Here is a 14,789-nt window from a genome sequence, read left to right as displayed (position 1 = left end):
GCAACTGTGAAAACAGTCATCGTCTGCATATGCCGGCTAATTTAAGACTCTTTGGCACGTTGATGACAGTTTTTGACTTTCCAAGAACCCAGAGGAGAAAAAAAACAAATAAAAAGCCAAAACACAGTCCCGTTCCTCTAACTTTAAAAGAAAAAAATGTCAATAAGTTGTGTTCTGCTCAGATGTGAATCACACTGAAATTATAAACTTTATTTGTTCAGTGTGTTCACATGACCCAGGTGGGAGAAAGGAGTGATTTTTATCTCCCACGCAAACCACTCACAGTGTTTGAAGCCACTTCTGACTCATGACTCATCCATTTGACAGTTAAAACGTGTCTTTCATGTTAATAAATGTTATCAGTTGTTGGCAGAATTACAGAAATCGGCTTTTTTTGTTTATATATCTGAATATACAGCGTTCCCTGTTGTTTTTACAGTGTTAAACTTTGTTAGATTTGTGGGTGGATCCAAATAATATGAAATACTTCAACCCCAAAATGGAGAGAAATTTAAATGTCCAAAAATAAAATAATTTGATGTGATGATTATTTACACACAAAATATGTTATGGTTGAATTATTCTTTTAGCCATGATAGCAGTATAGTCAGTCAGTTTGTCCACAATTGTTTGTTGGACACCATGAACTTTTGTGTCGACATTCGTGGTTTCCAACAGATTATTTACTTCAGAACTTGTTCTGTGCTGCAGATTTTCTTATCACACTCTTGTCATGCCCTTAAAAAAGAATTTTGAAGTGGTGTCTGTTCAGAGATGTTTTAAAGTATGTACTTAACTGATACTATTATTTTGTTCAACATGGTTTTCCCACATAATCGTCTAAAAAAACTCTGAAAACTCTTAATCCCTAATTGAGAAATTCTGGATCTAGCCTCGCCCACCCCCACTGTTTGTGGTAGGTTTTTGCTTTCTGCTTTCTGAGTTGACCGGTGCACACCAAGATGGCTAATGTTAGTGTGAGAGGAAAAGTCGACAACATTCATCCATGCAAGCGCTTTTTTGTCTGGTGTGTTTGGAATTTTCTCAGAGGAGATACAGTATGTGGAGCAAAGTCTGATTAATTAAAGTCAGATTTTTGTGGCTGCTTGAGATAAAAACATTTGGGAGTCCATGTCATACAGTAGAAAAACGTGGATCTCTGTGACCTGACCTGTCAGTGGTTTTTAATGAACCCTTTTCTGCAGGACAACCACAAGCTGAGCTACATCCAGCAGCTGCGGCCCACTCAGACCGTGCAGCCCAGGATCAAGCTGAAGCTGTTCGGACACTCCGGAGCCGGGAAGAGCACCCTGCTGGAGTCTCTGAAGTGCGGCATCCTGCGCAGCTTCTTCAGGAGGAAGAGGACACGCATGACCAACACAACACGCCACCCCAACTCCCCCGTCAACTCCAAACCTACTGGTAGGTGACAGACGGCTCCGATGAGGCCGAGATAATCCCTCACAAGATTAAGCCTTCACCTGCCAAGCACCAGAATGATTTCTTCTGCCAAAACAAGCCAGAATAATTAATTCACCTTTCTTGTCAGGTGCAGGGAAAAAGGGTTTATTTGCTGCTTGTTTCCCTGTTCAGATATTTACGTATTCATCATGACATGCGACTGTTTTCAAGAGATTTTGAAGCATGAAACATAACTCCAGTTTACCACAACTTTGTGTCTTATTTTTGTTCCGTTTTATTCTGTTGGTTATGTTTACATTTAACAAAATTCAGTGCTAAGAAAAAAATGAGATGAGGACAGTGTTAAGAGTTACAAAAATAAGACACCAGATGACTGGGCTTACCACAACAAACCAGGACGCAGAACCTCACGCCACTGAATCTTTTCAGCAAATAGTGGTTTTCTGTGATATTAATGCTATGATTGTGGCACCCAGAAGCTTTAAAATCAGACCCTCTCACTGATGTGTGACATTGTGGCCTAACACATGCAGAAATTTTAAAGGGATAGCCAGTTTGGTATGAAAAGGCTGGCAATTTTCTGTTATCTCTGAGTATTTTGTCATACAGCCCAACCCTAACCTGTCAACTCATGAAGTTAATCCCAATTTTTAAGCTTTTAAAGGTTTGCAGATCTCTAAAAATGAAGACATGAGTGGCTTTACTGTAGAAAAACAAATGTGTATTTCTGCCGTTAGCAGCTGGCTGCTGTTTGCCCTCCAGTTCAGTCCCCCTTTTTTGTGGACGTGTAGGTTTTTAATGTATTATTCCTGACTTTGTTGACCTCTAGTGAGAGTTTCCAAAAAGGCAGCGTGGATGGCATGAATGCATGCCAGTAACACACCTGTCCCTTTTAATAGATCTGATTCAGGGGCGCTGAGGTGAATGGGTTGAAAGGAAAACAGAGAAAACACCCATTTTTGTAAGAATGTCTTGTTTTACTGCAAACAAAGATGCTATAACAACAGAAAAGGTTAAACACTGGGAAACAACACCAGGACAAGTCTATATGATCAAACTTGAAACATTTCTCACCCCTGTAACCCAGTTTTAACCCCATTACTCCAGTAACACGAACTGGAATCTTAAAGTAGAAACATTCGGTCCTTCTCTTCTGCTCCTGGTCTTTTTTGTGGAGCTCAGTCCTGCAGGTCTGTGGTCAGACTCTGATACGTTCAGTGACGTGCACAAAACGCACACTTTGTCTCCAGTCTCTCTGTATTTGCACTCTGTCTGCCCTCCCTACCTCACACACACACACACACACACACACACACACACACACACGCCATTGTGTTTCCTTTAACTGCTCTATTTTGCGGCGCTCTGAGCCATTACCTCCCAGACGGACGTGAAGCTCGCTCTGATAATGGTCAGTTACGTGAGCCGTATACTGTTACCGATCCCATCCTCTGCACTATCTGGAAATCTGCGGCCTCTGTCAGAGCTGCAGAGAGGTTAAAAGAGCTTTTTTTTTATTCTTCGTCTTTCTGCTCCTGCTGAACTCAGTAACGCTCTGTATTGACTGTGTGTTAATATCTGCAGTGATACGTGACAAGAGTCCACAGTGAGACACAAAGACCCAGAGCTGAGAGGAAACAAGTGGCAGTTATGATGTCCATTTGTCCCGTTTTTAGATTTTATTTTACAAAGAGCATCAATTTTGTTCTTTTGTAAGCCTGTCGCAAGTCAAAGTGTGGCACTTTAAATGCATACTTACTTTGGTCTTGTATAAATATTTTTATCTTTATAGGAACACAAAATTTAACATGACCTGAAAGTATTCTGCACTGTGCATTGATTTCTGGGCTTTCAGGTTGTTCATGCTTCAGTTAATTTAGAGGGGCTGAACTTCTTTTATTCATTCACTTTAGTAATCTGTGAAACATTGACAAAGGGTGTGAATACAGCCGAAGGTTTTTATAAATCATCCTTTCTTCAAAGTGACTCAGTCCTCTCATGAAGAGAGGTGTTGACACAAACATATGAGCATCTTTGCATCCCTGAAGTCCAAACTGCTTTTTTTATTAAAAAGGATGCCAGACCTAAAACCAGAAAATGGCATCGAGTCTATTTTTCATAACTTAATAACTGTCTCACCCTTTTGTTGCTTATGTAGAAGGATGTCTCAAAAGAACAAGTGATGCCCAGGTCACACTGTCTGTGTGAGCTGCATGTGTGCAGCGTTTTCAGTTCTAGTTTTAACAGCAGCCACATTGCCTGTGTGAGCAGTGCTGCTCGGCTGCTGCTCGGCTGCTGCTCTGCTGCTGCTTGGCTGCGACACATCTAGAGAATAGAAGTCTTGCCTGTTTTTCAGCAAAAATATACAGTGAAAATAGTGTTTTGATAATTATATTGACATCATACCACCTTTAACAGTTTTAATGTCTATTTGTTACAAACATGAAAAAATATAAATATTTCTTTTAATCTCAGCCTTTTCTGTTTCCATTTCAAAGTCAAAGCCCTCTGAAAACCTTTCTGTCCAGAGAATCACCTCATTTGTTACCACAAAGCCTTTTCTTGTTAAATACTTGTTGGATGATGTTGTTTATAATGCGACGGCTGCACGGCTCCATAGCTGTAACGACTTTATTTTCACAGCTAAAAGCAGGTGCTTTAAACTGTGGAAATACAGTAGCTCTGCAGCAGAAACACTGTTTCGTGAACACAGCAGTCAGCAAGGTCACAGGCTCCTCACGCAGGCAGTGAGGGGAGACTAAAGTTGAAGTGATCGACAAACGTGAAAAGCTTCTTTTGTTTGTTTGTTTGTTTGTTTTTTAGATATGAGAACCTTTTTTGTGTTTGTTTTTTGACATGACCAGTTCAACAGTGTAGTGTCGTTGCCGGTGCAATCACCATGAAAACAACAAAAGTGATGACTGTCACATGTCAAAGACCCCAAACCTCATCACACACTGTCCCCTCAGTGTGCTTTTGTGAGAGTTTTAACACACCAAACATCCCTGAAGTAACTCAAGCATGTGTCCTTTAATTCTGTATTTGGCTGACTGTCCAGGACTGAGAACATCAACTGGCTGCAAGAAGTAGATGTCGCAATCTTCTGCAGCAATTCCTCAAAAATATTTTCCAGAATTATTACTTTGTGTAGTGACAAGTTACAAAACAGTATGATTTACCAAAATGAGGCAGCGTGGACCTAAACTGAAGCCAAAAAGACATTTTTAAACCCAGAAAACAGACTAGCTGTGGTCCAACAGAGTGTGATTTATATCTGCAGAGTGGATTTATTTCCAATGAAATGGCACCCTCTTGTGTTTGCAAGTGTGCAGTTATTGAGTAGAAAATGGGCATACCGATCTGTTTGCTCTCAGGTTGTTTTTGTACAGTTCTGAACTGGAATCATCGCAAATATTTCAACAGTCGTGTTTATTAACACACTCAGTTACAATTGGGATTTGTGATACATTTGCTGTGACGTTATATTTGATAATTTTAGATTTGATAACATGTCTAAGCAACTTTTTCCTCACGTTAGTACTAAGAAGTTGAAGAAATTTCCCCATTTCTGTCATATGGTGTTGCTTTTTTTTTTTTTTATCCGTGTGAATTTTCTCCTGAATGAAACCACCACCTGGCTTTTTTTAGAAAACATTTGGTAGCTTTTGTTTTTACCCATATAAATATAATTTTTATATTTCACCATATTGTTGTCTTTCAAAAGAGCATTTAAGCAGCAAGACACTAAAGAAAAGAAAAGATGCAACAAATTCTCTTTTTCTGATGCCAAATTCTTCACTGTCATCTAAATATATATTCTTTAATACGTTCTCTAAATCAGTCCCTGCTGCAGACGCTGGTTAACAGTTTCCATTGTGTGTGTTTTCCTGTGTGTTTAGTGTCGGTGAGTATTTCCAACCTGTACCCGGGCTGTGAGAACGTGAGCGTGCGGAGTCGCAGCATGATGTTTGAGCCCAGCCTCACCAAAGGAGTCCTGGAGGTCTTCTCCCCCGTCCACAACGCTCTGTCCGCAGCTGACGATCAGGCCACAAAGGCCATCGACATCCAGCACGGCAACATCCACGGTGAGAATCAGGGACACATTCATTTAACCCTTTAAAACCTGAGCAAGTTGGCTTGATTTGTTTCAAAAACATGAGAATGCAACAAGCAGCTTAACAAGAAATGGCTCAAACATCAGCATGAAATTAGTAAAAATTTGCAAGAAAATTACTGGAAAATAAGCACATTAATAATAAAATAAATAAAGTAAAAAAAAACAATCTAAATAAATAAAACAAGAAAATTAAATACATGTATACATTCCTTTTTCTGTTACATAATCTTAAATATAAAATTAAGAGAATCATAAAAAAATATAGTTTTCTGGTCAGTTTCAGAGGTTTAAATGCTGGTGGAAAACCATCTGAATTCAGCACAAGAAAACTGATGTCATCCGAGTGTTAAAAGGTTGATTGAAAGCTAAAAACAGGAAAAACGTAGAATAATGAACCCAACTTAAATGAATTGTAACAGTTTTTTATTTAACTTTATAGTAACATGACTTCACTTAACTTAATTATGGCAATAGCTACTTTATTTAAATGTATTATAACTGTACATCATTTAATAATTTTGTATTTTATTTTTTATAGTAGTTTAGTGGTTTCAAAATATACTTTATTATAATGATAATAGACCCTGTATTTCGATGTACCCTAAAAATAATAATAATTTTTTTAGCCATATCTCTTAGCCCTACTCCAAACCAATATTTAAATATTTTTTATTTTTTAAAGCACTATACCTGCTAATATAACATAATAGCTGGTATAAAAATCTGAAAACCATCATGTTTTTTTGCTGCATTATTTTTGCAACAGAAGGATGTACACTAGGTAATTATTACCGTGATCCAACAATGCAAAAGCTGCAGCAGCAGGCTATAAATATGTATATATCACTTACAAATATCACTAATTTCCCTCTCCGTAGGTGTTGGGGAGTTCAGCGTGTGGGAGTTTTCGGGGAACCCGGTGTATTACTGCTCCTACGACTACTTTGCAGCCAACGACGCCACCGCGATCCACCTGGTCCTGTTCAGCCTGGAGGAGCCGTACGAGACTCAGCTGGGACACATCACCTACTGGCTGAACCTGCTGAAAGCCCTCAGCCTGCCGCAGGACAACATCGGTGAGGACACCAGACTTTTTTAATGACCGCATTAATGGAGCAATGGACAGGCACATTTTTATAATATATTCTGCTCATCCTAAAATACACTCAAATATTTGATACCAGACTAACATTTAACATTAACAAGTGATTTTAATGCTGAGTTTGAACTCAGTATCGCCTTGACTCTGGATAATAAGACACTGTGGTGAAAATTTGTCTTTTAATGTACTTTTTTATGTCAAAAATGGACATTAACCTTAAAAAAAGTTGTTTCTTGTTTTGTGAAAAATTTACATTTTGACTAGTTTGAATTAGTTTGGAGGTTTTCGCCTGATGACGATCTTTGGTTTTACTGAAGTTAACAGACTTGACAAGTCCCCTCCTGAGCTGTGTTTTTATTTTAAACCTCTTACTTTAACTTAATCTTACTCAGCATGTGCACACAGTACCAGTAATACAGTAGTTTAAAAAACAGACAGTATTTGTATGAAAACACTATATTTACTTGATTGAAAAGAACACAATTTCCTTGATTATTTTCTTTTTAATGAGCTCATGTTAACTCAGAAGTTACAAAAAACTTTTCTAATGATGTCTTATGCTTTCTTGTGTCAGAATTAAACATATAAAGGTATTTATTTTCGTGATTTCTGCCCACTGGGTAGTTTATAATTTCCCTCTAGGCGATCGATTAAGTTTTCTTAACCTATAATGTAACATCATAATTTATTTGTTGTTTTTATTTTGTATTATTAATCTGGCAAGTCACTTAAAGTTGTTAAACAAATGTGGAATAAAAAGTATAATATTTTCCTAAAATGCAGCAACATAGAAGCCTATAGTAGCAGAAAATTAAAATACTCTTGATTACTTGATTAGGTGTTCTTGGTCCACCACTGAATTTAGGGATCTGTAGGAACACACATTATTATTTTGCTGAATCTGCCTGCAGTTTTCATATTGTTGTGTTTGTAAAATAAGAGCTAAATGTAAAAATTTGAATGACTAAACTGTGTTTGTGTTTTTCTGTCTTACTCCAGCCTTCGGAGGTCGTGTCCAGCAGCCTCTCATGGTCGTCCTGGTGGCGACGCACGCGGACCTCGCTGATGTCCCCAGAGCCTTTTCTGGAGAGTTCACCTACAACAAGGAGAAAGCGCTGCTCAAGGAAGTGAGGAACAGGTGGGAACTCAAACTGCAGCACACAGAAGGGACATGGAGATTTTTTTGTTTTATTTTATTTTATTGCAGAGGGAAGTGGTTCTGTAAAGAATACTCGTTCATACTCCGATAAAGAGAAGTTTTAAAAATTGTGGTGTGTGTTTTGCTTTATTTTCAGATTTGGGGTCGACCTGCAGATCAGCGACAAATTGTTTGTGATGGACGCCGGAGCCTCGAACTCCAAAGATGTGAAGCTGCTGCGGAGTCACCTGCAGGAGCTTCGTGCCAACATCATCTCAGTGAGCAAACACACGCGCACACACACACACACACACACACACACACACACACACACAAATATCTCTCCTCTCATTTGTTTTTTTCCTTCGTCTTTGTCTTTGTCTTTGTCTATTTTACATTTACTTAATATTCCTCAAAGAGCATCTGCAAATAGAATTTATACGTCAGAAAATGTTTTTTTTTATGTTGTTAAAAGTAATTTCCTTAATAATCTTGTTTTATGAGTTCATAGTCAGTCTGATGAGGACAACACTTTCCCACAGTGTCTTCTGCTTTATCAGAAATAGTCCTGAAAGTATTTATTCCATGATTTCCAAAGCAGAATATCTTGGAAGAATTCAAGACTGAAACTGGAATATTTTTCTCCTTCATTTGTCGGTTTACAGGGTCCCCGCAGATCTTAAAAAGTCTTAAAAGGCATTGAATTAATCAATCTAAAAAAATGGCCCTCATTGGTCAAAAAATGTCTTAAATAAATGTTTAATAAGTCTTAAAAGTGCTCAGAAATAAAAGTTTTTTTTCTGATTTTTTGTTTGAAATTGCATTGTTAAATCTCAACACATGCATTGCTGTCACCCAAAAGTCATGCTTTATATAAAAGCAAATATTTGGGCAAAATTCTCCCTAACCATAAGTAAATGGTATCAGGTCTTTTTTTTCCCATTTTGTCGTTCCAACTTAGGTTAAAGTGTAATCTTTCTTTCAGTTCATTCTGAGTGGCATTGAAAAAGTCTTGAAATGTCTTAAGTTGCTGTGAGCTGCAGGAACCCTGTTTGAGTTAATATCTTTAGAAATGTTCACAGTGAATCCACATTGTCCTTCTCCTCCGCTGCAGAGGTGCAGTCCCATGACGCTGCTGTCGGAGCGGTTGCTGGCCACCCTGCCGACCTGGAGGAAGCTGAGCGGACCCAACCAGCTGACGTCGTGGCAGCAGTTTGTCAGCGACGTCCAGGAACACATCAACCCTCTGGTCAGCCAGGAGCACCTCCGCACACTGGCCCTGCAGCTGCACAGCATGGGGGAGGTGAGTGTTTGTTTTATCAGCTCCAAAACAGACTGTGTGTAGCTGCAGAAAAATAAACTGATAATTATGTTCTTTAAAGGTAAGAATAACATGAGACAGGTTCCCAAGCTTTAGAGAAACATCTGTATTATCACACAATCTTTTGATTTAGTTAAAAAGTCACATCATTTGTTTTATTTTTTTCAATTTTAGCACTGAATTTTTTTTAAATGTACAAATAACCAACAGTACAAAACTTAACAAAAGTTTGTGATAAACTGGAGTTATTTCATGCTTCATAATCTCTTGAAAACTGTTGCATGTCATGATGAATAAATCAACTAAGGGAACAAGCATTAAGTAAAACCTTTCACCTTTCATTTATACAGATACTGTTTGTTAATGATTGATAGTTACTAGTAGTTTGATGGTAGTTGTAAATAAAATCAAAGGTTCAAATTCATCAAATCCCGTCTCCAGCAGCTGACCGCAGTTCACCAGACGATCACCAGGGTGCACTGTTTGTTCAATAAATAAAAAACACATTTATTATTATCTGTAAACATTGACTCAGAATTACTCTGCAGCCGAACACGTTGTGTTTCTGTTTATTTACCAGAATGACTCAGCTCAGGCAGCCAAACGAGGAACCATCTGAGTCTGAAAAGTTTTGTGTTTACTTTTGTTTTTAAGCACACTGGGTGCTCTGTATCACTGTCACTGCAGCAGCTTTGCCTTTTTCAGGGTTTCCTTTTTCTTTCTTTTCATATCTTTGGCAATATGTTTCACCACATTGAACTTTTTTTTACCCACACTTGTTTACCTCTAATTATTTTCTATCATCTTCTCTGACTTTTTTTATCTCTTTCCTTTGACTCTTACAATCTTTCTTCTTTCCTCCTTCTTCATTTCCTTCCTCCTCACACAGATCAACATCATGCAGAGCGAGACGGTGCAGGACGTCGTCCTGCTGGAGCCTCGCTGGCTCTGCAGCAACGTCCTCGGCAAGCTGCTCTCCGTGGAGACGCCCAAGGCCATCCACCACTACAGGGGGCGCTACAGGCTGGAGGAGGTGCAAGCTCTGGCCCCTGAGAGCGACGTGGACGAGCTGCTGCAAATTCTGGACGCCATGGACGTCTGCGCTCGTGACACCACCAACCCCTCCATGGTGGACGTTCCCGCCCTCATCAAGACGAACGGCCTCCATCGCTCCTGGACCGAGGAAGAGGAGGAGGAGTCGCTGTTGTACGGCGGGGTACGACTCGTCCCCGCGGAGCACCTGACCCCCTTCCCCTGTGGACTGTTTCACAAACTGCAGGTGAACCTGTGCCGCTGGAGCCACCAGCAGAAGCCGGAGGAGGAGGGCGGGGAAGATTTCGACGGAGATATCCACCTGTGGACCAACGGGGCCAAGGTGAGCCAGGGAGCAGTCGAGGCCATGATCCTGCTGGTTAACCACGGCCAGGGGGTGGAGATTCAGGTGCGCGGCCACGACTCGGAGCGGGCCAAGTGCTACACCCTGTTGGACACCATCTGTAGTATAACGGAGAACCTGCTGGCCTCCACGCTCCCCGGACTGCTCACAGCCAAATACTACCTGAGTCCTCAGCAGCTGCGGGAGCACCACGCCCCCATCATGATCTACCAACCCAAAGATTTCTTCCGCGCCCAAGTCCAGCGGGAGTCCTCGCTCACCAACACCATGGGCGGCTACCGAGAGAGCTTCAGCAGCATTCTGTCTTTCGGCTGCGCTGAAGTTTACCAGCAGGGGACTCTGGGGACGGACATTCACATATCAGAGGTCCCCCTGTTGGCTCGCAGAAAGCTCTGCCGCATGCTGGACCCTCCGGACGCTCTGGGGAAAGACTGGTGCCTGCTCGCCATGAACCTCGGCCTCACAGACTTGGTGGCCAAATACAGCAACGGGACACCAAACGGCGCCCCTGAGCTGGACTCAGACCCGGACTCCCAGCAGGCCGTGCTGCAGCCCAGCCCGACTGCGGCGCTGCTGCAGGAGTGGAGCGGGCGAGCGGACAGCACGGTGGGCGTGCTGATGGCCAAACTGAGGGAGCTCGGGCGCCGAGACGCCGCCGACTTCCTGCTCAAAGCTTCCCCTGTTTTCAGGGTCAACATGGAAGCGCTGGTGGGGGCCGCCAACGGCTACCCGCCCACCTGCAACGGCGGCACATCGTACAACTCCATCAGCTCCGTCATATCCCGCTGAACTGAACGGGGTCGCCAAAACGTCACGCAGTTTGATGTGACATTTCCCCTGAAACAGGACTCATGTGTGAATGAACATGAAGTGCAATCGTTCAGCTGCTCGTCCCTTAATCGCTCCATTAAGTTGGCGTGTAACCCAGATGTCGTGTTTGTGCTCTCCACGCCTGTACAGCGGACCTTCCCTTCCACGATGAATGTTGTGAAAGAGCTGATTGTCCCGAGCTCCAAAGAGGAATCCTGTGCTTTTATTCTGTTCTTAATCTTGTTGTGCTGCTTTTTAATATCCCTCCGACTCTACTGCACATTGCACTCATCTTAGAGCTAAAAGACAGAAAAACTCTTTAATAGTGATCAACTCTACATTAAGGAATGGACGCGGTTAAAAAAAGATGGCCGCCTCACGTTTGGACCTCTTTCTTGTCGGAGGCCGTCATCTCTCCATCCACCACAGTCACGTATTATCTCCCTCCTCGCTTCTGTTCTACTGATGTGACATTTGGGCCGTGCAGCTTAGCGTTTAATAAATTAACAGCATTTTTCAGTGTGCCTTTGTGGCCTTCTACCTCCCTAAAGAGCACAAATAGTCTTCTTATTAATATTTTAAAAAACACAGTAGTTCTTTCTAAAGGTTTGAAGAACTGTGCCTTGTTGACACTAATGGTAAAAATTTATTTCAATCAAGTCTTAAAATGGAGATTAACGAAGGAAGAAGTACTGAATCTCGGCTCATGTTGCAAATCATTTAGGTGAATAAAAAACAAACAGAAAGCTGAAATCAGAGATCAGAGTTGTGCTGGTTTCTGTTTAGTGTTTGGGAGATCAAACATCTTATCGTAAGCGTGGAGTCGATGAGATGCTCTGTGGGAAACAGTCATGTTTTAATTGCTGTATCTGTGGGTTTATATCTTTTTTAAGTATTATTTATTCATTAATCCGACAATTTAAATCTTCTCATTGTTGATACATTTTTGGTGACACTTTATTTTACAGGTCCCGTAATTTTTCTGGTTCGCCCTGGTTCGCCTCGTCAAAAAGCCTGTGGGATTTTTCCATTGGATTTCAGATTATTGCAGAAGATACGCTCTGTGGTTTATGATAATTGCACATTTTATACAGAATTATAATCTCCAAAAATGAACACCACTTTTATAATCTTTAAAGCCTAAATGCAACTGTCAAAAACAGAAAGCAAATGTTAGGCTATTAAAGAACTACGCTACGGTCGCATGACTAACGTGGCCACCGAGATGAGATTGTTTGGCGTGAATTTGGCGAGCCATTTGTTAGCTTTTTTTTAAAACACATAAAAACTTCACAGTTCATGAGTGGGGTATTTATTGACATATTTGATGTATTTTTTTCTGAAATTATCACTAAATTAAGAAATTGTGCTTTCCAGAAAATTTACAGAGTTTACCGTTACATCAGTTTCTTGCTTGGAAATCTGAGTCAACTACGGGTCCTGCAAAATAAAGTGTAACTATAAATGTTATTAATGTTCACGTAGAAGTCTATTGAGTTTTTTCGATTCACACAAAAGGATCTTTAGCCATTTTAACAGAAACAGAGGAGGGTTTTTTCCCAAAGTGCAGTGTCTTATTGAAGGATGCAGATCCTTCAAACACCAAAATGTCTTTGTTGTAAAGGGTCACACAAAGTTACGAGATGTTAAAAATCATGATGGCAGACAGGGTGGAGCTCAGCCTCCCTCACTTTGAATAGTAAGTGCGTCCAAAATGATAAATAATGATGTAATTTCTAACATTTTCTACTGAGCGAAAAGGTAAATTTATTAAATCCAGTAAACACCCTAAACTGCAGCTTTTTAATGCTTTTCTGCACCGGTGAAGTTACCGTCCACAGTGTCAGATTCGCACGCAGCGGCATGGACGCCGCTTCTGTCGAGCTGCATTTGAGCTTCGCTCGGTATCGCTGTCAGTGTTGGTCGGGCGTGCGTGGCTTCACATCTTCTTTCACTTTGTCTTTTTATATCATGAAGCCTGGCTCGGTCAGCAAAAGCAAAGGAGAAGATGGCATGAAGTTAGTATTGTGAGCCAAAAAAAGGCCAGAAATGTCCTCTGTGTGAGCTGATGTTTTATATTTTGCCCAGAAAAATCCTCTTTTTTTCACGTTTAATGAAAAGACTCTCATTCCTAAAAAGTTCAGACTTTGTGAGTCTTTTTTGGGACAGTGTCACAGTTTGATAGAAAAAGATGAGCTAATGTGCCAGAGTGCAGTATTCTCTATCTGCTTTTCTCCCCCAGTGTTACCATCAGAGACAAAACTTTAAACACTATTTCAAAAACTTTTTTTTTTTTAATCTCGGCGTGAACTTGCTAATCCACGCAGCAAAACTTCCAGCTGTGTTGTAAATACTCGAGGCCTGTTTCCTCGACTTCATCCTCGCTTTTCTTTTCTCTTTTTTGGCCCAAATATGCTTCCAATTTCAATAAGGCAAAATGAATGTACTCCGAATCTCTAAAACATCAAAACAAATCAAAGACGTGTGCAAAAACGTGATGAAACTAAACGTCCCAGACAGGTCAGGAACATAATTTAATTTTTCTTTCTTTTGTCGAAGCTTTTGTTGCCAATGTCGTGTGCCTAAAACACACTCGTCCATTCCTCTTATTATTGCCTTGTACAGTAAACAAGCTGAGAAGTGATGTTTCAGAAAGGGAAGTGAAAATTATGTTTTTGTAAAAGCTGGGAGTCACTATCTTATTATTACGATCTATGTCTCTGTTTTAGTGTCTTTTTTCAGAATGGTTCTGACCAAAACAAGTGGATTTAAAAGTGTCCTCAAAAAAAAAGAAAAAAATCTTGAACATTTCTGTTCTTAAAGAAAGACAAACTCAATATTTCCCCCCTCGGAGACTCCGGTCGAATTGCCACATTGCACACATTGTCTTTTTGTCGCTATTTATGTTTCGTTCTTTTAGCATGTCTTGGAATGCCATGTTCTTAGTAATTCTGACACTTTATAGTGTAAAACATTTTATAATAAATTCTTTACCTAATGTCATCGTCTCTGTCCTCACTGAAGACGTAGTGCAGAAGAAGATAGTCGTTACTGTATCATCACGCCATCCACCTTCTCCTCCACCTACTGATGACAAAGTCAGCTCATGATATGATACGTATGAAACATACATATGTAACGTGCAATTTTTCTGGTGTCTGAAAACAAAGATCAATAGAAACATCACTTTTGATTCTCTTTATCAAAGGCAGACAGGGACAGGAGCAGGGTGCTTTTTGGTTGTTTTTTGTGTGTGTGACACTGAGATTTTAGGAAATGTGGCCTTATTCTTTTACTAAATATGCATTTAAAACATTACTGCAATTAGAAGCAATTCACTGTTATCAATGTTGTGCAAATAATAAAGATCAGATAATCCTTTATTCGTCCCACAGTGGGGAAATTTGCAGTGTTACAGCAGACATGAAGGTACAGGATAAAAAGAAGAATATAATAGTAAAAAATAATTACAAATATAAAAAA

General features: G+C 40.3%; 1 protein-coding gene across 1 annotated transcript in view; it reads left to right on the top strand.

Moving 5' to 3' along the window:
• Positions 1-14,304, top strand: part of dapk1 (death-associated protein kinase 1) — a 96,207-nt gene extending 81,903 nt beyond the window's left edge. The window contains exons 20-26 of the mRNA XM_042487731.2: positions 1,206-1,422; positions 5,322-5,507; positions 6,418-6,615; positions 7,641-7,779; positions 7,937-8,057; positions 8,894-9,082; positions 9,990-14,304. Of these exons, the coding sequence (XP_042343665.2) occupies positions 1,206-1,422; positions 5,322-5,507; positions 6,418-6,615; positions 7,641-7,779; positions 7,937-8,057; positions 8,894-9,082; positions 9,990-11,285 (2,346 nt within the window). The 3' untranslated portion in view covers positions 11,286-14,304. The remainder of the gene's footprint in view (positions 1-1,205; positions 1,423-5,321; positions 5,508-6,417; positions 6,616-7,640; positions 7,780-7,936; positions 8,058-8,893; positions 9,083-9,989) is intronic.
• Positions 14,305-14,789: the final 485 nt, after the last annotated feature.

Source organism: Plectropomus leopardus, chromosome 4 (genome assembly GCF_026936395.1).
Source record: "Plectropomus leopardus strain MGB_pleo_1.0 chromosome 4, ASM2693639v1, whole genome shotgun sequence".
NCBI classification, from domain to species: Eukaryota; Metazoa; Chordata; class Actinopteri; order Perciformes; family Serranidae; genus Plectropomus; species Plectropomus leopardus.
Note: the sequence above shows the minus strand (reverse complement) of the source record. Positions and strands in the feature narration are given on the sequence as shown.